General features: G+C 40.0%; 1 protein-coding gene across 1 annotated transcript in view; it reads left to right on the top strand.

The window, feature by feature from the left end:
• LOC146328732 (uncharacterized) overlaps positions 1–23,570 on the top strand; it is a 55,777-nt gene that overhangs the window by 11,055 nt on the left and 21,152 nt on the right. The window contains exons 2-4 of the mRNA XM_084716681.1: positions 3,191–3,372; positions 4,035–4,080; positions 17,328–17,482. Coding sequence (XP_084572807.1) covers positions 3,191–3,372; positions 4,035–4,080; positions 17,328–17,482 — 383 coding nt within the window. The remainder of the gene's footprint in view (positions 1–3,190; positions 3,373–4,034; positions 4,081–17,327; positions 17,483–23,570) is intronic.

The raw sequence follows: 23,570 nt of genomic DNA, 5'->3' as shown, positions 1-23,570 counted from the left end.
TGAACAGCCTGGTTCAACTTAAGCTTTTCCAACATACAATCTCACAAACAACTGAATTAATACAAAGTTTAAATTTTGTTTTGTTTTGAAACGTGACAAAATACTTCAATTTGTATTTCAGATTCAGTCAACTTATAAAACTAATAGATTTTTTTTTTTTTTTTACAGTGCAGAGAAACAAATATCAGAACAGCAGCACCAGCAAACTCGTTTTTTTTTTTTTTCTTCTCTACGTTCAAGCAGTTTTTCCCTTCGTCATCCACGCACCACCTGCAGTGGCTCTGTGCGACCCCAGTGGAGCCCGCCCCACAGTTTGAGAAGCTCTGGGCTATGTGTGATGGGAGGGTGATAGAAAAATCATGTAATCAATTTTTAAGTCCTCATGAAATTTATTCCACTTCAGGGGGGCATACAGCAAGCGCAGAAAGGCAACACCTCGGCGCTAAATAAATATTTTTGATAGTCTGTCCAATTATTGCTCATAGTATATCTACTCTGTAACACACATAACATAGATTCAGCCTAAAAAAAAAAAGATTGTAGCAGGAACCGCCTAAGAAGGTTTGAATAAAACCATGGAAAATTATTCAAGGTGGTAATTTTACTGTATGATCAAAGAGCTACTGTGAATCGTTTGGTGAATATCATATTTCTGATAGGGGAAGTTTGATATGGTTCTCTTATCTCGTGCTGGAATCCGACTCTTAGAACAGAATTCCAAACGATCACAGCAAGACACTAAAAAAAGACAAAATCCGGAGAGACAGGAAATAATAATTGCCCCAAAATGGCAATGACATCTTGCGGTGAAATGATGAAGCAGGTCAAATGGGTGGCATTTCCGATTCTCCTATTTTAAGGATCCCGTGTGTCGACTTATACCAGACATTTGTTTCCACGGAGCTTTTGTTCACATTATTTATAGATCATATACATGAAATACCTAATATATATATATAAATTACGTGTTTTATAATCATGGCATAATGGTAAAATAAGAACATTTAACGAAATAATTACAGCGAGGTGATTGAGGCCTATAGGGTATCAAAAAAAAAAATTGTATTAGAGTTACCTATAGTCGAAAGTTATTTATGCAACCACCCTTGAGATGGTTAAGGACAACTAAAGACATGCCTTGTTTTGGATTTAGGAATATATTTCAGTAATGCTTTCACGTGTGAATGAAAAACGCTTCCCCCTTACGCTATGAATGCGACTACAAACATATTAAATAAATAAACAACAGCTATTTTCACACAATCATCAGCCTAATTGAGCGCTTATTTCAGAGATATTTTTAACTTCACACACACCTTACCTGTTGGCGAAGAACCGCACTCTTTTTCGTTTGTTTTCGTTTGATCATCCTGTCGTTGAAATCCTGTGCCGACCTCCTTCAGCAAATCTACGCTCACATGAATTTCTTCAGACATACATAAATCACTGCGGGTCAAAATATCAGAAGAAAACAAACGAAAGTGATGCTATGTGTACATATATGTATAGGCCTTTTCTTTGCTTGTCTGTTTCCCTTTTTATTTTATTTTATTTTATTTTATTTTATTTTATTTTATTTTATTTTGTTTTGTTTAATTTACTTTAATTTAATTTTTAATTTATTTTATTTTATTTTATTTTATTTTATTTTCGAATAGCCTATTGTCTCCTTATTCAACACCTATTGTAGATTAGTACATTTGCCTTTCTTTGAGAAACTCTGGGCGACAAATCGTCGCCCTTTTTCTCACTCTCTGCTTGCCATTTCGTTTCTGGCACCTTGATTTGGCTTTTGCGTTTGATATTCTGTAGAGGCATCGGGTAAGTCAGGAAAAATCATCATCAGGATATCTGTCGCTGTCCAAACAGGCTGAAACAGAAGGAAGGACCGAATCATTTATTTGGGATGTGGCAAGCAAGGGATGTAGATGGTCTTAGTCGAAAAAGGAACAGGCAAAACGACCATGATTTTATTTCTGCAATTCCAAACGGCTAGCTAAATAATTTTCTCAGATAATTCAAATCCAACGGCCCTTAAATCACCCGAGCTTCCTGTTCCGCTTGACGACGTCAAAAGTGATGAGACTGATCGGCCTGAGAAAATGTAAAAGCACATCACATTTGTTTGTAATGTTGGTCAGTGTGACTGAACAGCCTGGTTCAACTTAAGCTTTTCCAACATACAATCTCACAAACAACTGAATTAATACAAAGTTTAAATTTTGTTTTGTTTTGAAACGTGACAAAATACTTCAATTTGTATTTCAGATTCAGTCAACTTATAAAACTAATAGATTTTTTTTTTTTTTACAGTGCAGAGAAACAAATATCAGAACAGTAGCACCAGCAAACTCGTTTTTTTTTTTCTTCTCTACATTCAAGCAGTTTTTCCCTTCGTCATCCACGCACCGCCTGCAGTGGCTCTGTGCGACCCCAGTGGAGCCCGCCCCACAGTTTGAGAAGCTCTGGGCTATGTGTGATGGGAGGGTGATAGAAAAATCATGTAATCAATTTTTAAGTCCTCATGAAATTTATTCCACTTCAGGGGGGCTCATAGTATATCTACTCTGTAACACGTGTGTTGGATTTCTTTATGAGCGCATCACAATTATATTATGATAAGACATCACCGAGTGTTTTTTCTTTTTTTAAAAGACTATTTTAAGGCTATTTTGCCTTTAATCAGAGGATAGCTGAAGACATGACAGGAGAGGGAGCAGAGAGAGAGGGGGTGACGCGCAGCAAATGGGCCGCAGATGAGAGTCGGACCACTGGGCTAAAGCCATAGGGACGCCCCAGTTACCGCGTGTTTTGTTTGTCGCCTGAATGATGGTTAGCATGCAACATTGTGATTGATGACAGTTAAAATATCTCAGAAGACGAGTCAGTAACTGGCTCACAGAGACCCTTTGTTCCACTGATTTTGTATATGTCTCAATATATCCATGTCTTCAGCGCCTAGTGTCTGACTTTCTATTTCTAGGACGGTTGCACGTGTCTATGGGCTGTGTCAATTGTGTTCTTACGTCACTCGACCTTCACTCCACAGGTTATAAATGTGATGTTTTGAGGTGATAGGCTCGTCTTAAGTAGGAGGGGCAAAAAAAGCCACATTCAGATATATTTCTGTGGATGCTTGTTTTTCTTGTTGTCTGTTTTTTTTTTGCATGCCATTCTGACTCGACTACAGATGGTCAAGGAAGGATTCAGGATGTTGCTGGATCTTGCTCTCGGACTGGGTAGGATACAGGCGCACCACTTTGCACAAACTGGATTTTAATCTTCGTTGTGTGACAGATTGTAAACAATTTAATCATGTATCTGATAAAATTCTTTCAGCTTGGCTGGTTTTTGTCTGCACCACAGTTTATGGTGAGTAAAGTGTTCATTCATTTTCCATGTTACACTGACTTTGTGACACAGAAGGTCAGCTTCTCATAGAGCTGTGCCAGAATAATTTCTCTTTTCCTTTGATTTATTTGTTCAGTTTTTACTTGTCTGTTGTTCGTTTTTGGAAAGTAGCCCTAAAGGAAGACAGAGGGTGTGTTTCTCTTATATTCAGCCATGACGTGCAATTAAATGATTCTATTATTATCTCATTTTCCTGTGTTTTGAAAAGCTAGGAGAGTCCTTGCACTGTGTGATGTCTTGTGCTGTGATGAGCAGGCGACATGTTACACTTGTTTTATTAAAAAGTGAAAGGATGATGAAATAAAAAGCATGTGATGTGGAGGCATGGGTGTGAACTTGCTTGTGCTGCTGCTTTGATTTGGGTGCACCTGACGTCAGTTCGGTCTGAGTCACCGCTGGAAAGAGTATCTTATTTATAAGGATATTTTAGATGACTACATGTTATTAAACTATACGCTTGGATTGAATTGTGCTCCTAAATAATTATAGATCTGTTGAAAGATGTGATTGTATTTTGCCCATGACTAAATTGAAGTGTGGCACAGCTTAATGATCTATGAGGATAGTTGCCTCTAATGTATCTCTGTTATCTCATAACTTTAAACTTCTGTGTTTGCTGACAGAGTCTTCATTGGGAACAAATGCAGCCTCTGTTAACTGCGGCTACCGGTGAGTCGCTTACTCTTCTTTTTCCTTGCATGCATGTGTGTGTGTGTGGGTGTGTTTTACTGTTTTACTTTACTCCATGTGGTCCAAAAAACGGGAACCCACTATACTTATGGGATCCGACCAGCAGAATAGTCTACGGTTAAACACTTTGTTGTGATGGGTAGAGTCAGGGATCCCCGATAGTGATTAAAACGCGATGAAGTGCCCTGTAAGCTTACCTGCAAGTGGAGTGATAAAGTGGCTTCTAATTCACACCAGGCATCATCAATAAAATGACGTTCGTCGCCATTTTAATTACCATTTGTACATCACCTTATATTATTTTGACATTTTACTTAAATCACATACAACAGGACCTGCAAGCAGGTTTTAACAGGGTCCAAGCTGCGGGGGAAAAAAAATTAAAGCAGATGACCAGATGCTGATGACTTGAAATTCTGGCTTTTTTTTTTTTGGCTCTGTGCCAAACCATTTTTGAGATAATAGCTAAATGTTTTGTTGTTACATTTCCATGAGGTCAGTGAGTGTCATTCTATGGGGGAATTAACAATCTATGCGAACATTGTCCACTTGGGGATTTGAACCCACGACCTTATAGTGAATGTCTTTAGACCTGCAGGACACCTACTGTTAATGAAGTACTGAGGTCAATGAGAGTGAATAACTTAATGATCTCAAACACTTAAGCATGACAAACTATTGTGTTGGTGATCAGTGCATTGTGGCGATTTTGAAAAAATGCTGAGTCCTATCAATCTCTAACAGCCTGAGAAGAGAAAGAGTTTCATGTGGAGTTTTCCACAACAGTCTGCAGCCTAACTGAACCTGGTGCAGATACATCCTGACACTCTCTCTGACCCCACCCACTGACTGCTGAGTAACAGTAATTTAACTGTCAGGGGAGTAGTTCTGAAAACAAACACATACCATTCTGTTTTTCTTGAGTGTATTACAAATATTTCTGTAAAATATGAGCAAACATTAGATTAAATAAAAAAAAATGTTGTGCATGTTAAATATTAAATATTACTGCAGCCTCACTGTTTCAACAATCTGAATACAATTGGAAACACTTGATATCTACCATCTAGAGAATGTCTGTGTCCATTTTGGTCACAAGAAAACTTGTGAAGGTACAGATGTTGATTGATGTTGAAACATATAGAGTGATGGACTACAATTCACTAGATAAGCTGAAGAATGAATGAATGAATTTCAGCCCTGTAGGAGGTACAGCTGACTTTTAGTGGTTCAATTGTGAATGTCTAAATTTAGATTTATTGCAGTAAGTCACACCTACTTCAATCAGTCATTATCAAAACTGATGCATCAACTGAATCAAGACCAGTGGCGTAACTGGGCTGTATTCCACATGGGTTTTGAGGCTAAAGGGGCCTGACATTGGTGTAAATTTTATTGTTGTTGTTAAATCCGTTTTACATATTCACACACGTTTGTTTTGTCTCTGCTCCGTCAGAGCGTTTTGTTCCCGTGACAACTGACCTGAGAAAGACACATCGTGCGTAGCGGGGGGGGGGGGGGGGGGGGGGGGGCGCGGGGGTGGCGCTCGTATCCCCCCTTATATGCAACAAAATGCAGTGACCCAGTCTAACGTTACACTCCGTGCGGCAGTGTAACCCCGCGGCAACACTACATTTAAAAAAAAAAGTTTGACCACAAGAGGGCCCATGGGTTTACAAAACCCACCAACCCTACGTCAGCTACGCCACTGATCAAGACCCAAGAGCATGTAAAACGATTTTGCTTGAATCCCTGTGGCCAGTTATGAGAGAGAAAATTTTTCACATTTGTGACAGCCCTTTGAGGTGAAACGCAGTGTAAGGGCGGAGATATACTTGCTGTTTAACCATGCGTTTGCGTTCGCGTATGCGTCGCGTTAATTTCTGAGGACGCGCACAACCATCGCTCCAAATGGACGCAGGATACGCAGCCATGAAGCGTAGGGATGCGTAGGGGTGCGTATGCGAACGCGTAGTTTAAAGCAAGTATATCTCCGCCCTAAGGTGCGAGGTGCGGTCTCCATGGATCAGACTTGTTTGTCCAGCATATCCCATAGATGCTCGATTGGATTGAGATCTGGGGAATTTGGAGGTCAGGTCAACACCTCAAACTCATTGTTGTGCTCCTCAAACCGTTCCTGAACCATTTTTGCTTTATGGCATGGTGCATCATCCTGCTGAAAGAGGCCACAGCCATCAGGGAATACCGTCTCCATGAAAGGGTGTACATTGGTCTGCAACAATGATTACCCGTAATTTTCACCAGGCGCGTCTGCTTAGCGTCAAGGCTGCGCTGCGGTTTTGCTCCGTCATGCACGCGACTTCAATTTATACCAGCAGCGTTTCAGAAGTTTCAGCAGCGGAGCGTTTTGCCCGTCTGATTATGTTTACTTGCTCTGATTTTGTTGATTAAGTCCTCTTTCATTGCTCTTTGTGCTTCTACCATGGATAAGCAGGCTACGTAATTAAATTGTTTATTTTGTGTCTGTCTTTATGATCGCAAGTCTGCACGGGGTCTTTTATTTTGAAAATCAACCGGATTCTCCCCTGTTTTCCGTGCCTGACTTCCTGCCCGTTCGACCAGCTCTGTGTCACTTGACGTGCCATCCGTCGAAAATAGACTCGCTGCGTATTTTCCGCGGAGCCGAGCTGTTCAGACACGGGTTATAAGTGCAGGTGAACTTGTCTGTCAGATCCAGTGTTGGGACTAACGCGTTACAGAGTACCACTGTAGACTCTTAATAATTCTTTAAATGTCAACAGCCTTTATGTCCAGGAAGTGAACACGCAGCGCTGCCTCTGTTTACACTGGGACACATGCACAAATAAAAAGTGTCGTGAACTCCTGTTTGTCCCGCTGTTCACACACACACACACACACACACACACACACACACACACACACACACACACACACACACGTCCCTCCTCCGCTGAGTCATCCCAATTCCAACACACACTCAGGTCCTCCTTCATCAACAGTCAGTGCTGACAGAGGAGTGCGACACCAGGCTGCCGTTTGTCTTCCTGTCCTCGGTCTGGTTTGTTTTTTAGCTCCCGTCTTGATCTGACAGAGTGTCCAACCCTCTGCTGAGGCCAGGTGATGCTTCGTCACAAAGGTTCAACTAAAACTAAATGAAGAACTTCTAAATTTTTCAATTCACCTTCACTTCTCACCTGTTCTGAAACAGTTAATATATCAAAGAAGTGATCATGTTCATGGGACTCTAGGATCGCCTTAAAACACTCCTCTGACTTCCTGTGTTTATGTTGAGCACTTTATTTTACATGAAACAGCTGCAGACAACTTTCTTATAATAACAGACAGAAATCTCTCCCAGCTCTGAGTGTCAGAACATCATGACCATCAGTGCTGGGACTAACGCGTTACAAAGTAACTTTTGTTATTTTTTGCAGTAACTAGTAATCTAACACATTATTTTTTAAATTCAGTAACTCAGTTAACGTTACTACACGATGCGTTACTCCGTTATTTTACGTTATTTTTTGTGTAGTCTCGGCTAGAGACAGAGCTGCAGCCAGAGCTGTGTAGTCCTGAATCTTCCTGTGTGTGTAGCTAAGAGTACAGACACAGACTCTGATGCCACTTCACCTCCACCACCTCAGCAACAGCGGCTGGATTTTAACTGAGGGACTGACTGCTCCTGCGAACCAGGAAAAAGTTGATAAAGCCATTGCAGGGTATGTTGTAGAAGACATGCAGCCAATTTCTATTGTATTAATCTCCAATGCAAAAACAGTACTGAGATGAAGGCTATAAGGGCATTAATGGGAGACCTTTTTTTCATAGTAACTCAAAAGTTACTTTTCACAGTACTGCATTACCTTTTGGTGTAAGTAATCAGTAAAGTAACTGAGTTACTTTTGAAATAAAGTAACTAGTAATGGTAACTAGTTACTGGTTTTTAGTAACTAGCACAACACTGGTTAGATCACATGAGAATCCATCTTGTCAGGCTTCAAGTTATCTGTTTGGGCCTGCACCAAAGGTGGTGCAGCAAATCAACAAATGACATAACAGTTGATATTTTGAAAGCAGAATTGAGAAAAGATGCGTATGAATTGACCAGTTAAAAAAATGAAAGAGTTTGAGTCTACGCCAAGCAATTTCCAAGATAATTGCAAAAATGTTAACTTGATTGATTGATCATTGACCAAAATTGATCATTTTTGTTGCCTGAGTAGTGGGTGGAATTTGCAACCCATCTGTCCATTTTGGTGAATTTCTGTTTTTGCTTCACTAACAAATAGGTAAGAACCTTCCATTGGATAATTACTGCAGTGATTAATATGTTTCAGCCAGCAACAAGTTATTCAACCCTAACTGATGCAGTGATGAGCTTCTCATTTCTTCAACAACCATGTCAGAAGACATGTCCTGCGGTTGTGGAAAAGATGTTACTCTGTTTCAGAAGGGTCAAATTATTGGCCTGCATGAAGCAAAGAAAACAACTAAGGAGATTGATGAAACTACTAAAACTGGTTTAAGAACTGTCCAACACATTATTACCATCATCTTCAAGGAAGAAATGTGGTCAGAAGAAAATCTTGACTAAGATCACTTCAACTATGGTGTAATCAAATCGTAAAAAAATAACAGTAGACCTCACAGCTATGTTAGTGAAACTAAGAACATTTTCACATGAACAATTTGAAAAAGAAGTCAAGGTATCGGGACTAAACAGCCATATAACCTTAAGAAAACCACTTATCAGTGAGTTTAACTGGAAAAAAAAGGGTTCAGTTTAGTTCATCTCATCATGAAAACAATATAAGACATTATAGCCTACATCATAAGTTAGACAAAATAAGTGCATCTAAACAAAATTAACAGGTTTGTTTTTTTTCTCTCATCAGTGGAAAAATAGACACATTTTAAATGCTCTATAAAAGTTGCACTGCAGATATGAATCTTAAATTTTACAACATTTCCTCCATAGTCTTTATATTCTAGTCTTTTTCTACTGCTGTGACCCACTTGTTGGTCCCGACCCAGTCTTTGGAAATGACGGCTCTTCCAGTGGACAAAAATTTGTAAAGTACCCTTTAGGGTGCCCTTCTAGTGGAGGTAACATGGTAAAGTGCACTCTAAAGTGCTCTTCCAGTAGACAAAACATGGTAAATGTCCTCTAGGGTGCTCTTTTAGCAGACAAAACGTGGTAAAATGTCCCAGGGTGCTCTTCTAGTGGATAAAACGTGGTAAAGCGCCCTCTAAAGTAACATTCTATTGGACAAAAGAAGGTTAAGTGCCCTCTAGGGCATTGGTTCCCAACCTGGAGTGTGGGCTCCTCTTAGTGGTGTGACAGAAATGACTGGGGCCCCCAAGACTTTGCCTGCTCTGAAGACATCAAAATTAGATTTCGCACCTGTCATTTGTTATGTGCAATTTATTGATGGACTGATGGATTTAAAGACAAAAAAAAAAAAGGTGAACTATCTACCCAGTGAAATCAGTTTTCACTATTGGCTGTAGTAATGAATTAGCAACTGTAAGATTACCTGGTTTCACTTCAGACCAGTGTGGTGTTGTGAGACCCATGAATTGTTGTAATGTGTGCACACTGCTGGTAGCATATTGTTCTTCAAAATGTGTTTTACTGTTGTAGTCCTGATAATAATCTCCTCTTTTACTACATTTATCTGTAATCTGATTACATCTTATCTGTAACCTGATTACATCTTATCTGTAACTATAATGGAATACAGTTACTCAATGAGGACCGGTATGCACTTTCAATGCATTGGAAGTGAGGACATTTTAACAGAGTGAAGACATCATCAGGAGACCATCAAAGGTTATGGTCATGGGTTTGGGCAGTGTTTTTCAATCTTATTGTGCCCAGGGCACACCAAAAAGCATGCCTAAATCTTGGCCATTTAGAAAAATGTGGATTACTAACAGGTTAGTAAATCACATTTTAAAATACAGGACGATACACCACCAAGCTCAGTGCACACACATTACAACACTTCACAAGTCTCACAACACCACTCTGGTCTCGAATGAAACCATAGCTAATCTTAGAGTTGCCAGCTCCTTACCATCCAAACCAACTGCTAGCTACACAGAGCAACCACCAATGTTAGTTCAAAATCTCAGTTGGAGTTCAAATTAAAAGCACTACAGTATATTAGGCTATTAACGGTGCTCCAAGTCCAAGTCCCTAGTGGCTAGGTTGACCAGGTCCAGACAATCCAAATGTGAGACAAATAGAATGTTTGCATGGGACAATGTAGGGAATATTACCAATTCTGAAATTAAAAAAATAAACAGTCCTATTGTGCACTTTAGTTCATAATAGCTGTCTTTCCCTCTGATTGTTTCTGTGGCACACAATAAAGTAGTTAAGTAGTTATTCAGTTACACATTGTTGTGTTTGAGGAGCACAACAATGAGTTTGAGGTGTTGACCTGACCTCCAAATTCCCCAGATCTCAATCCAATCGAGCATCTATGGGATATGCTGGACAAACAAGTCTGAGTTATCCAATGTTGTGACTGAATTTCCTTTTCTGTAGTCTCCAACATGTTCTGCCAAAATATGTAAAGCTTGTGACCTTTGGTGACTCACAATGTTCCATTCTGGGCGTAGGGCAGTAACTTGTCATACCAGACTGTTTGTTTTCTTTGCACTCTTTTCAATGCAGAAATTATCACTAGTTCTGATATAGCCGGTGCCATTGCAGAGCTGCCACACCACACCAGTACACAGTAAAAGTACTGATAGTAATAAGACATGTTGTCCAAGAAGTACTGAGTCCAATAGTACAGGTGTTTTTGACTACTTATTGAAAATATGATTTTTATTAAAGATCAAAGTCAGACGAATGAAGCATGTTTCTAGTGGATACAAGAGAATTTGACATAAGATTACTCCAAAAGTACACATTAAAAGTACTTCATATTATTTGTACATGTTGTCCGAGAAGTCCTCTGTCCAATAGTACTGGTGTCTTTGGACTTACTATATAAAGAAAGTTTTTTATTTCCTTATTATATTCTACGAGATGCTCTGCCTGTCACCTTACAGCACCGCATTAATGCATTTACCGTAAGCATTAGAATACGTGCGCATTCCAAATTGAGAGACGGCTGGCTTGACTCCAGTTCCATACTGGCACGTAGGGTACAGACACACAGAGGAGGTCAGTGTGATTTTCTTACTCTGTCTGTATCTGATCTGTTGACTTTCTTCACCAGCAGGGTCCTTTCTAAAGACAAAAAGACAAAACCTAACTCACATTTTGGGTTATTAATTCACCCACGATTCAGTTTTCACAGCAGTAGAGTAGCTGCGTGTGGAGGAGACTGTTGTTAATGACTGCAATGAATGCACTCATAAAATTAAACAACTGTATAAGGAGGCCTATACGTAAAACAGGAGAGTCTGTGTTTGTCTGTGAGAAACTTTCAGACCTTCTCATAGCAGAGTGAACAGGTGAAGGAGGGAAGGAGGGCAGACTGATCACTAATCAATCGCGGATGTCGTCTTCCTCTTGGAATGGTAAAAAAAAAAAAAAAAAAGCCAAAAGTAATGTAATAGAAAAAAAATGCAGAACACGCAACATTTCTTATCTGATTATTCGATTAATCGCCAGAATACTCGATAGATTATGCTTTGATTGTACTGGTCCGGCCCACTTGAGATTAAATTGTATGTCGCCCCTGAACCAAACCTGAACAAAAATGAGTTTGACACCTCCGCACTAAACTGTCTTTGGCTCACGTCATCATGTCCACCATGGGCTCGAGCCCGCGATACCAAGTCAGTTTATGACCAGTTCATTGCATCATCGTGGACTGAACGGCAACAGAGGTGTCCGAGCTGCCGACTCTCACACATTGAGACTCACGCATTTGGTTGCCTCTACCAAGTCTCACTCCAAGGTTTTTTGAAAAGTTGGCAGTCCTGCCATCGCAGCATCTATGCTAACCTCTGACATCACCACCATTGTTTATTCCAGATGAGTTGTTTACATGGGGGCTCGTCACTGTCGTCATACCTAAAACCACACTCCTACTGTAGCTGCCAGTAGTCCCTCTGCACCACCTTTGGTGCAGGCCCAAACAGGTAACTTGAAAACTGACAAGAGGGATTCTCATGTGATCTAACTGGCAAGTTCACCTGCACTTAACCCATGTCTGAAACAGTTTGACAATAAACATACTCTTGTGATGACAGCGCGGCCTCTCTACAGCTTCTATGACCTTTATTTATTTAGGTCAGATCATTCAATCAGCAAATATCTCACTATGTATGGTTGAAATTAACATGCATTTACTTAAAATGTGATAGGAATATGGTAATATGACAATAAAAAACAATATGCTTGACCATAAAATTAGCTTCCTAATTTTGTTTGTGAGTAAAATAATAGTATAGATTGGAGGGACATGACAGAAACTACTGGAGTCTCTTGCGTTTTCCAGAGACGCTGCACTTAACTCAGACATACCTATGTGAGTTGGATATTAGCTTCACTTTCAGTGCAAACACACCAACAATAGCTCATAACCAGTACCAAACTATGAGAAATTCTTACAGTGGGCCGTGTTTACTAATGGAGCAGAGCTAGAGCTTCCCTTCGTTAGCTGCCAGTCAACCGTTTAAGCTAGCTCTGCAGCTATAAAAACACCAAAACCCACCAGTTGCTAACAGCTATTGCTAACTAACATTACCTGACCCTTTCCTGAATTCAACACTGATTTGTTGTCCAGACGGAGATTGTTCATGTGCTGGAAAGAAATATGGCTACCTAGCAAAGGCTAAATTAAGTTAGCTGATATGGTTGGGTCTGTGACTTATAAGCAACTAAGGTTTGCTAAGCTAGCTAGCCTGTTAGGAGTCGGCATCTGGGCGCTTCACCTGTGTTAGCACACAGGGCTTAGCAACTTATGTTGCTAAACCCCGACTTATGTTGCTAACCCTGCATGTCATATTTACACAATAGCCATTTTTATGTATATTGGCTTAAAGTGGGCTTACCTGAAGACCAGTTGTGCCTGACATGAGGTAGCATCTCTCAGTCTCGAACAGCTCTCATTTCTGGTGGCGCCAGTTGGATAACATGCAGTGGGCCGACCCAGAGCCGACCTATCTACAACTTTGAAATAGAGCACATAAACCCAGCGTCTGGCTAACAGTGTCCCTAATATGGGCCGATGCTTGTCAAACGTATGGTCAGATGTTAGGAGTAGAATGCAGATGCACAATCTGTGGCCGACATCTGCGAGATGTACGTGTGCTGTCTATGTATTTGCTTGGTGAAAGCCCCTACAGTTTTAATCCTCATTATTTATTTCTTATTTTTTCTCAGCTAAAAGTAGGACAAAAATTCACCAAAATTGGCAAATGTCATTTTTTTGACATTTTTTTCAAAATCCTACTTATGAGAACTCATCCATAGACTATTTTAAAATGATTTATGATGATTGATATGTTTGTCTGTTTTGATTTTACAAGACAATGAATTTCTTTTTAAATCAAAATAGCAACTTTTCAAACTCAACTCATAAGCATATTTAGATGTCTACTTGAAAATTGATACGCATGTTCAGGAGTGCTCATAAGCTTTTACATTAAGACTCATTGCACTGCACCTCTAAGGGGCCAGCAAAAAACACAAATTTTAGTAGTGACTGATTCAAGTGGGATGAGCTTATCAAGACAAATCTAATTTCTAGACATTTCATAGTCCAGAATTAAAAAAAAACATAACAATTGCAATCTATAGACATTTCACAAAATATGGAGAACATCTATATCTCCACAATTCTGTATTCAAATACTACCAAAATTGACACAGATATTCTCTAGATGGCAGGTATCGCATGTTTCTAAGCATGTTTAGATACAGCAGGTCAAACAGTGAGTCCGCAGTGATTATTAATACCTTTCTGTAATCTGTAGTGTGGGCACAACATTTCCTGTGTAATGCTTAGAATTTGTGAACAGGACTCTGGAAACAGTGTGTGGGATGGAGAACTCACAAGGAAACTATTTGCACCGGATTCATTTTAGCCTCAGCCTGCAAAATATCTCATCATGGTTATTAATATAGATCATACTTAGTACTACTTAGTACTTCACTGATTGTATGCAGCACTAAGTTAATGTTCAGTGCCAGCTACTGTCAGTGACGGCTGTGTGTAGCCAAGGGGCCATGTCAACTTGCCAACATCAAAATCTGGCCAGTGGGTTGCAAATGTAGTGTATCTAGGCAACTTGCCCAAGTAAAGTCTATGTGTGGGGAAGACTGCGTCACTTTTGCACATAAAAGTTTATGCCAGGCATCTCAGTGGTTGTCAAATTGGAAATGGGTCAAGTCATCGAAGCATACGGTTTTACATCCAGTCACACTAAAGATGTTAAGTAAATCACACAATGCACAGGCAGCGTAGGGATGTTCTCACAGTTGTGGTCTTAACTGGTCTTGAAATAAAATCCCAAATCCTCTTTGTCTGAGACCATTCTTGAGTACTTTGTCTACAGATAATAACAATATGTGAAAAGTGAATAGAGGAGAACAATAAATTCTTTAGAGACGGTGGATCCCACAGCACAATATTTATCAATAACAACAACAAAAATAGAAATAGTAGGGAATCAGTTCTTACCTGAACTAGTTTGTTTGGATTTATCTTACTTATTGATTGTGTCAGAGGTGTTTTCACCTGTGCTGCAAAGTAATTGAGTAATAAGTTATTAATCGATTACTGAATTAATCACCAACTACTTTGATAATCAGTTAATCAGTTTGACAAATTTGTTAACCAAAGAGGTTAAAATTCTCGGATTTCAGCTTCTTAAATGTGAAAGCTTTCTTGTTTCCTTACTCCTCTGTGACTGTGATCTTTCAATTTTGGACAAAGCAACACATTTGAGGACGTCACCTTGGGATTTGGGAAATGCTGATCAACACTTCTCATCATTTTCTGACATGTTATGGGCACACAACTTCTAGTCGATTAATAGAGAAAAAAATGGTTAGTCAACTATAAAAATAATCATAATGATGAATCGTCAGGTAATGTGTTTCTGACAACTGTCACATTTTATATCTTTCAGACACTCTATTTAGCCGTTTTTGCAGATTGTTGAACCGAACTCCATTCTAAAAGCGTGTGTTTTATGGTAGGATCATATTTATAACTGCCCTGTGATGAAGAGTTTGACACAGGTTTTACAGTGCTTGTTTACACCCAAACGAGCACTCAGGCGTGGCAGCTCTCAACACTTATGTCTGCCCTCATACGTACGTCACAATAACTCACTAACACTTCTGCATGTGTACACATGTTGTAATAAGAGCATAAGAAATGTGCTGCTCTGTCTTATCTGTCAATTATATCAGTTATAAGGTTGTTTTTCACTGCATGAGTAAATGAAAATGCATGGAGTGACAGTGTTTAGGTGTGTCTCACAGTCAGTGTGTGAGAGTAGGTGGCCTTGAAGGACTGATTCATTCATTCATTCATTAATTCATCAGACAATCAACAATCATATTGTAAAACCAGCAGCAGAGATCATTGGACAAACTTGTTATCAAAGTCAGTCTTATCAGGGCCATGCTGTCTGATGAAATAGACCATAAAATTTGGTCTGTTGGTCTACTAAATGCAACAGTTCTTTTTTATTTATTTATTTATTTATTAGTAATATTTTTATTGGAAGGAATATTCTTTGCACAGACGTAAACAAATACAACAATTAAAGAAATTGTCCCTCCATATTTTGACATTTTCCCGCCCCCCTCACACTCAACCCTCACCCACTGATCCACTGCCAATGCAGAGACTAAAAGATAAATAAAAATAATAATGAACAACAATTCTTATTTTCAGGTGATTGTAGACTAATGAAAATGTTCTTATGAACATCACATTGCATTTCTGTAATTTGTTTTTGAATTTTCATTAAACTTTTAATTTAACATAGATAACAAGTTTTAATGGTCTGAAAATATTATTTGAATGTCTAAATATACATTTAACTGGTCTGCTGAAATAACTGCTGTGGCATAAAGCCACTGCAAGGGGCATGGATGACCAGGTTTAAAATATAGAGTGATAAATAAGATGATTTATGTAGGGTAAATAAACAAACAAAGAGTTTGCTGATGCTGTCATGCTGACCTTTTTTCACTTTAATTCAGCTTCAGTCCTTTTTAATCAGTTGCTTTTCCAATTTTTGTTAATGCATGATAACAATTTTGATGTGGGGAGTGTAAACTTTTCCTTACAGAAAAAATCTGGGAACCACTGTATTAACCAAGAAACGATTGAGTCTATGTCCATATAAAGCAGCATCTAGTGTTGCCAGTTGGACTTGTGTCATACGACCTCATCTCCACCATCCAGACTTCAGATGTTGGCTTGCAGGATATGAACCACACAACGTCCTCGTCACCATGCACTAAACTGAGCATAGTTTGACCTGGCTGTTCTGCTCTTTGAGGAAATACAGTAAATGTAGAAGAGAGAAACTGGGACTATTCAATTAGTTGGTATCAATCCTATTAATAGCTAGTATTGATAGTATGTGTAGTACCAGAATATCAATATTTGGGGATCCACCCAACCACTCCTATCGGGATCTATCCTAATCATTTGAAACGTGGGGCTTTTCTCTAGTGTGTCATCAGACTAACATATCTGCTACATAAAACAAACATTATACAGTAATGGGCAAATTGTCATTTTAATTACTGATCATATTCATTGTCTTGAGATGAATAATAAATTGATGAATACAGTTAAAGGTTTAATTAAACTGGCATTTCTGTTATGCTATTCTCATGTTAGCCTCTGAGAATAGCAACTTCTTAACAACACTAACTTCTTACAGCCTGAGCAACCCAGCATCTCCCACCCTCTGTCCTCTTTATTGTACACTGTTAAGACTGATAATCATGTTGAAACCCTCCTCGCTGAAACCTTAAAATGTGATGTATTAGGTGCTGTGTGATATGGCTGCGTGCATAGTGCATAAACTGTGTACATGCCAGTATGGCTACCTGTGTAAAAGTTTTAGTCAAGGGTGTTTTCAGAAAGTCCATTAGAGGGCAGTATTACAAAGGATGAAATGTGCATGGACATGACAGAACACTACGCTTATCTGTAAAATAACTGTATATATATATACTGTATGGAATGCCAGTGACTGTCAGTGATAATAGCCTGACTTATTTCATTCATTTCTTGCAGAAAAACTTGCCTGGAAACAGAGAATGACAGCCACAAGGCCATGTGCTCTGAGAATAGCCTTCGTCTCGACTCAGAACTTTCATGCTGCGGTGAGAAGGCTTTCAACCCTGCAAATGCCACTTGTTGTAAAGTAAAACAAGGAGACACCATAGCAGGTAAGGAGTGCACATTTGTGTCAAACTAGCAAGAAACAGGAATGTTGCATTTGTGATTTTACAAAAAAGGAGGAGATGTTGAATGAGGTGAGTGAAACGAGAGAACTGCGTAATATGAATAATAAAATCCCAAAACAAAAAGGCTCTGAGTGGCAGTTATCTTGGAATGCAACTTGTTTAAACCTTGCTGCTCCTCTTCAGGTAGCAGATACTGGGAAAACAGTGCAGTGATCAATCATGACCATGGCAACAGTAAATATTAAACAGCATTAAGATGCTTACACTGGCAGTAAGGAGTTCTGAACACACGAGCCTCTTAAATTGTGAAGTAGTAGAAGTAAATCTAACTCCTTGTCTGCTAGCAAAGACAGTCTTTAGGCCCTATCTTACACCCGGCGCAAAGCCGTTGCGCCGCCAGTGCATGTGGTTTTACTATCTTAGACCAGTGCAAGTGCCATTTTTGCCATGTGTGTAGGATAGCAAATACACTTGCTTTGGGTCTGTGCCGCTGTGGGCAGGAGGTCAAAACGAAGGCGTGGCCGGCGCATTTGCTATCTTGTGCTCAGCGCATTGAGGTAAAAACTGCTTGCACTCTAGACCAGCTAAAACCTGGTCAAAGCACAAAGTCTGTGGTCTTTCAGCGCAAGATAGCACCCGGCAGGCTTGGCCGAAACACACACACATCTTCACAATCACAAAACACCTTCATTTATGGTCATTCTCTTCCATGTCTGCTCTTCCACCTGGCTCAGGTGGGCCAGCAGAACCAGAAAACTTCACGGCTAGACTGGATCGGTTTGCCTCCCCTCTCTACTGCACCATCTCTCTCCCCCCGCTCCTCAGCCAGTTAATAATGATGATGATCAGGAGATCTGTCTCCTCGCTTTGAAAATCTTTTCTCTTTGTTTCCTCCTGGTAAATCTGTCGTCATGCTGCCTCGGCTTGCGCTGCCGGCGCACCTGCCTCTTTAAGGTGATGAGAGCTGACTTTCTGATTGGTTTATTGCCTGTTCGGCCTAAACTCACCTGTGAATTAATGAGGACACTTGGGCACACCTGATAGGTGTATCCTGCTTTGCGCTGGTGGCACAAATGAAAGTGGACTTCAGAGCCCTATGAGGTCTATATTCGCTGAGCATATCAGTAATTTACTCTGGGCCTAAACCATTCAATGATTTATAGACAAGTGGCAGCACTAAAATCTATTCTATAGATGACAGGGAGCCAGTGCAGTGATTTTAGGACGGGTGTAAGATGATCTGTTCTCTTTGTTAGGACTTGAGCAGCAGCACTCGGGATGAGCTGCAGTTGTTTAATGGCATTTTCAGTAGACCATTTAAGAGAGAATTACTGTAGTCCACTCTAATGGAGATAAATAGATGGATGAGTCTCTGCTGGTGTGATTCATAGCTGCCAAAGTGACAAAGTATCTCTGGTCTTCCAAAGACCTGAATCACTTCAGCACTGCTCCAGAGAGTCCTACCCAATGTTCCAACCGGTCTGGCAGTATTCTGTGATCTACACTGTCAAATGCCAAGCTGAAAAGGAGGAAGGGTGATCTGTGTGACAAAGATGGCTGGACCTGTCCCACGCTAGCATTATCTTATATTATCAGCCACACACCAACATTACACCAGCCCCATGCCAGCAATACACCAGCCACATCACATCAATGCACAAGCCACACACCAGTATTACAGCAGCCGCAGGCCGGTATTATGCCAACCACATGCTAGCATTACACCTGCATTACGTCAGCCAGCTGATGTCTTCCAGATGGCCCACTGAATCTGTCTTGCAGCTCTTCCCCTGCTTTTAAATTCTGGGGCTGAATACTGATTGAGTACACCAGCTACCAATCACCCACTGCACCAGCTGTACTTGCTCTCACAGAGAGCACAAGAAGACACACAAGCAATACTCTGGCACATAACGGTGATCAACACAAGAACGAACTTCAGGTCTAATTAAGCCATGTTTCTTTTGTTAGAAATTTGGTTGTCTCTACAAGGCTACCAAAATCTTTTGTCCAGCCTCTGCAGAACCTAGTTCTCAACAAAGAGGGTATCCCCTTTTGGATCTAAAGATCAGTCCAGCAGTAGTAAAAAGTGTCAGCAACTGAAAGAAATACTAACTGCCTTTTCATCGTTTCATCTTGTTACATCAGTCATGTTTGTGTTTGATAAGCACTGATGGATGCACCAAGGAATCGTCATGTGTAACTGTCCATCCATTTAGGTTGAAATCAGTAATTCCATCACAATATATATTAAAACTAAAGTTACAAGCCTTTTCTGAAAATATAAGGCATAGAGAGTACAGATATGTGTGTTAAAATGAGGGAGTAAAAGTTAAAAGTTGTCATAACACTACACTCTCCAAGTACAGATACCTATAAATCTACTTAAGTACAGTAACAAAATAGGTATTTGTGCTGCAGAGAAAACAGATGTTATGTGTACAGAACAGCAAAAAGCACAACAAATTTTGGTGACAAAAATACAAATATATGTAGATTGTAAAACATAATTGAAGAGTTTGTAACCAGCAGATACAAGTGTTGCCAGATGAGTCAAACTGAGTCACACAACTCGGGCTGAAATGATTCCTTGAGTAACTCAAGTACTTTAATAACTAAAATGCAAATAATTTACCTCAAGGCTCCGTTTAAATCCTGACAGCTATACAGCGCGCACTGTGTTTCACGTGTGTAGGGATGGGTACTGAAACTCTGTATTAAATGGCTTGCAGCTGAATTATTTCAGCCCAGAGTATTGATAAGCTCTGACATTTAAGGTACGTTATAATCACAAGTTTTGTTTTTTCCACAGATATATTCACCCACAATTCAGTTTTAACAGCAGCAGGGAGCTGCATGTAGAGGAGGCTTGTTGTTAATGATGGACTTTATTAAAATAATCAAAACCAACATGGTGCTGAATGACATCGACACCAACCAGGTGCCCTTACACGATTATACAACTGTATAAGTAGGTCTGTACAATTAACATGAGACTGTGTAACAGAACCTGTCAGACCTTCTCACCGCTGAGTGAACAGGTGAGGGAGGGAAGGATAACAGATTGATCACTAATCACTCGCGGACGCTATCGTCCTCTTGGACTGATTACAAAAATAAAAATCCTGGGTGTCTGCACAAATAAAGTCTTTGGGTGTGAAACACTGCATAGAACAACAACATGCTGTTTGACAGACCGAGTGCGAGAAAGAGTGCACAAGTTTGATTATTTTACCAGAAACAATGAGTACAAATCTCACAAGAATTTTGCAAATCAAGGGTTCCTTTCCAGCCATGACAAAGAAAGGTGCAGAGCTCCAAAAACAGAAAATCATTTTGTGGTGGTCGATGTCTTTAATGTGGGGGAAGCCATAAATAGAACACTGTATTCACACAGTGATGGAGAGTCTGCTGAAACACTCATCACTGACCTACAGTGATGGAAAAAGTACTCAGATCCAACAGCTGCAGTAGGAAGAAAGCCAAAAAACAACTGTTGAGTATCATCTGAGTTAGGTTTTGTTTTGTCCATCCTGAGCCCCTCCTACGAGACAAGCAGCACATGCTTCATGTGTTTGCACAGCAGGTTACCAAGGCAATCTTGAGCGAGCACGGACCGAGAGACATCGGCTATATGTAATAAAACACACTTGACAGTACAAAACAGCAACAGAGGAGAGAAACTACATTTCAAAACATACAGATTCAGTGTGAAGGTACAGAAGTACTGAGAACTGAACATAAAGAGAATTTCAAAAACATCTTCCTCTCTGCTCTCCTGCACACACATGATCTCAGTATCACCATCTCAGAAGTTTAAAAAACAAACACTGAGCTCTCATCTGGTCAGTTCCTGGGTCCACGATTCATCATTGCTGCAGAAGCGCAGCAATGAAGATAAATTCTCTTTTTAATTCCAAAAATTTGAAACATACACCCTCTCCTACAGAGTCCCCTGGATCTTAGCAGCAGTTTGTCCGCTCTGTGTCTCAGCTCCGCCTGGTTGTCTCAGCCCTCGCAAAGCCCCGCGATAGACGTGAATGAACTCAACTGAAGATGAAGTCAAAAGTAACCAAGTGAGCTGACGAACTCCTGGGCTGATCATGTTGCTCATTAGACTCTTTTTAAGATTCTCCTTATTATAATTTCGTTTTATCGCAACTTTTCCTGTGGGAGTTTCAGCCATTGATTCGGGGTCTAACAGAAGGAATGTGCACACGCAGCTGCACTGGTAGAACAGTCAATAGGAGCCCCTGGTCTGAGAATACCTGTGATTGGCCTGTCCACCGTCACAGGCCAGATTCTCTAAATGCTGAAAACAGAGCTAAGCGGAGGTGCAGAAGTCTCGATCTGTCTCAGACAACTTGTTTAAAATATGCTGAAAGGCTATTATGAAATTATTTTTCAATGATACCAAAACAATGTTGCCCACCCTAACCTCAAGTAATAGTATTAATACAACAATGTAAAAATGCTTAGGTACTTAGGTACAGGTAAAAACCTTATCCTACATAAAGTACTGAAATAAAAGTACTAAGTAAAGTTACAACTTTTACTGTGGTACCTTATGTAATACTTTTTACTCAAGTACAAATGTAAAAGTAAAGGTAGTAATGTAGTAAAGTAAATCATTTTTTTGACCAGAGTGCACCAGAATGCTTTGTTTACATGTTAAAATCGCAATTTTTTTTAAAAAAGGAATCAATTAATTGTTCATTTAAGACATATTTTTAAAGATATTTTCTCTTTTGTATATTACTATTGCTATTAAATAAAACAAAAAAACTAATGTAATGGGAAAAAATTGCAGTGTGCAATACTTCTTAACCATTAACTCGATTAATTGTCATAATAATTGATCATTTACTCGATTACCAAAAGAATTGATAGCTGCAGGCCTACACCCAACCTCCTCTCAACCGTGAAGATCTTGAGGACAGACCACAGAGACACAGGAGAGGCAGCCCCAGCATTCACACAGCTTGAAGAGACAGATTAACACACAGGGGAGAGATTAACTTTAGGATATGAACTAACGGAGGACAAATCTTCTCAGGGCGATGATCCAGATACAGTAGTCTGATTGAGGGACTGGAAATACAGAAGTTCCCAGACTGCAGAGAGGAGAGGGAGTAGAGGACCTAAACAGACAGAGCCTGAGAAGAGCGAGACATGCACATCTCAGCAGCTTGTGGGAAACAGAAACACAAACAACAGAAGTTGAAGGAAATGCAGTGCTTATCAGAAGCTTGCAGTCTCTTTGTTAAATCCCAATGTTGCAGACCGTGGTGCTGCTGAATCATATTATAGCATTATAGTAGAGGTAGTTCTAAAGACTCTTTCACACATACACTGCAACTCTGCACTTATCCAGACAGTAGGCCTGTAAGATTTAACAATGTCAAGACAAGTTCAGATGTCCTTACAGTCAGAGAAAATAAAAGTGTGTGTTCTCTCCTGCTCATAGTTTAGGCATGAAATCCTGGCTGCACTGCAGAGGGTGCGCTGGAGTAGCTGAAGTGGCAGACAGTGCATCACCTGCACTCTGTTTCTATCACACTTGTCCACTAGTTTTGATGATTGTGATGATTTTGGAACTTGGTTTGTAAAATTTACAGCTTGCCATGTTGCTGTATTGCTCTGTGTGCAATGATGCAGCTACAAATAAGAGCTGTAACTTGTCCTCATCGAAATGCTATCCCTGAGCATTTTGTAAGCTTCTGTCTGCTTTATCCTGTTATTGTAATACACGCTGACTGAAACAGGAAAAAAAGAATCTCAGTTGACCGAAGGGTCTCAGACTGATGATTCATACCCTGGACTTTCAGGGGACAGCCCCACTAGACACTCCCTGGAGGAACTGTATATGTGAATGCAGGCGTCTGCACTAGTCATCCTGGACTTAACCCTGCAAACTCCAAAGTCTGTCTGAGCCACATGTGTGAATAGAGCAGGTTATTGTCCAGAGGAAATGAGTGAGCATGTTGATGCCGTCGGACCGTGTGAAGCTGCTTCGTCTCGTTTCTGCCTGCCTGCTTTCCATTCTTTGTTGATCGCTGCTTTCTCATAC

Source organism: Lutjanus erythropterus, chromosome 4 (genome assembly GCF_056507025.1).
Source record: "Lutjanus erythropterus isolate fLutEry1 chromosome 4, fLutEry1.hap2, whole genome shotgun sequence".
Lineage (NCBI taxonomy): Eukaryota > Metazoa > Chordata > Actinopteri > Lutjaniformes > Lutjanidae > Lutjanus > Lutjanus erythropterus.
Note: the sequence above shows the minus strand (reverse complement) of the source record. Positions and strands in the feature narration are given on the sequence as shown.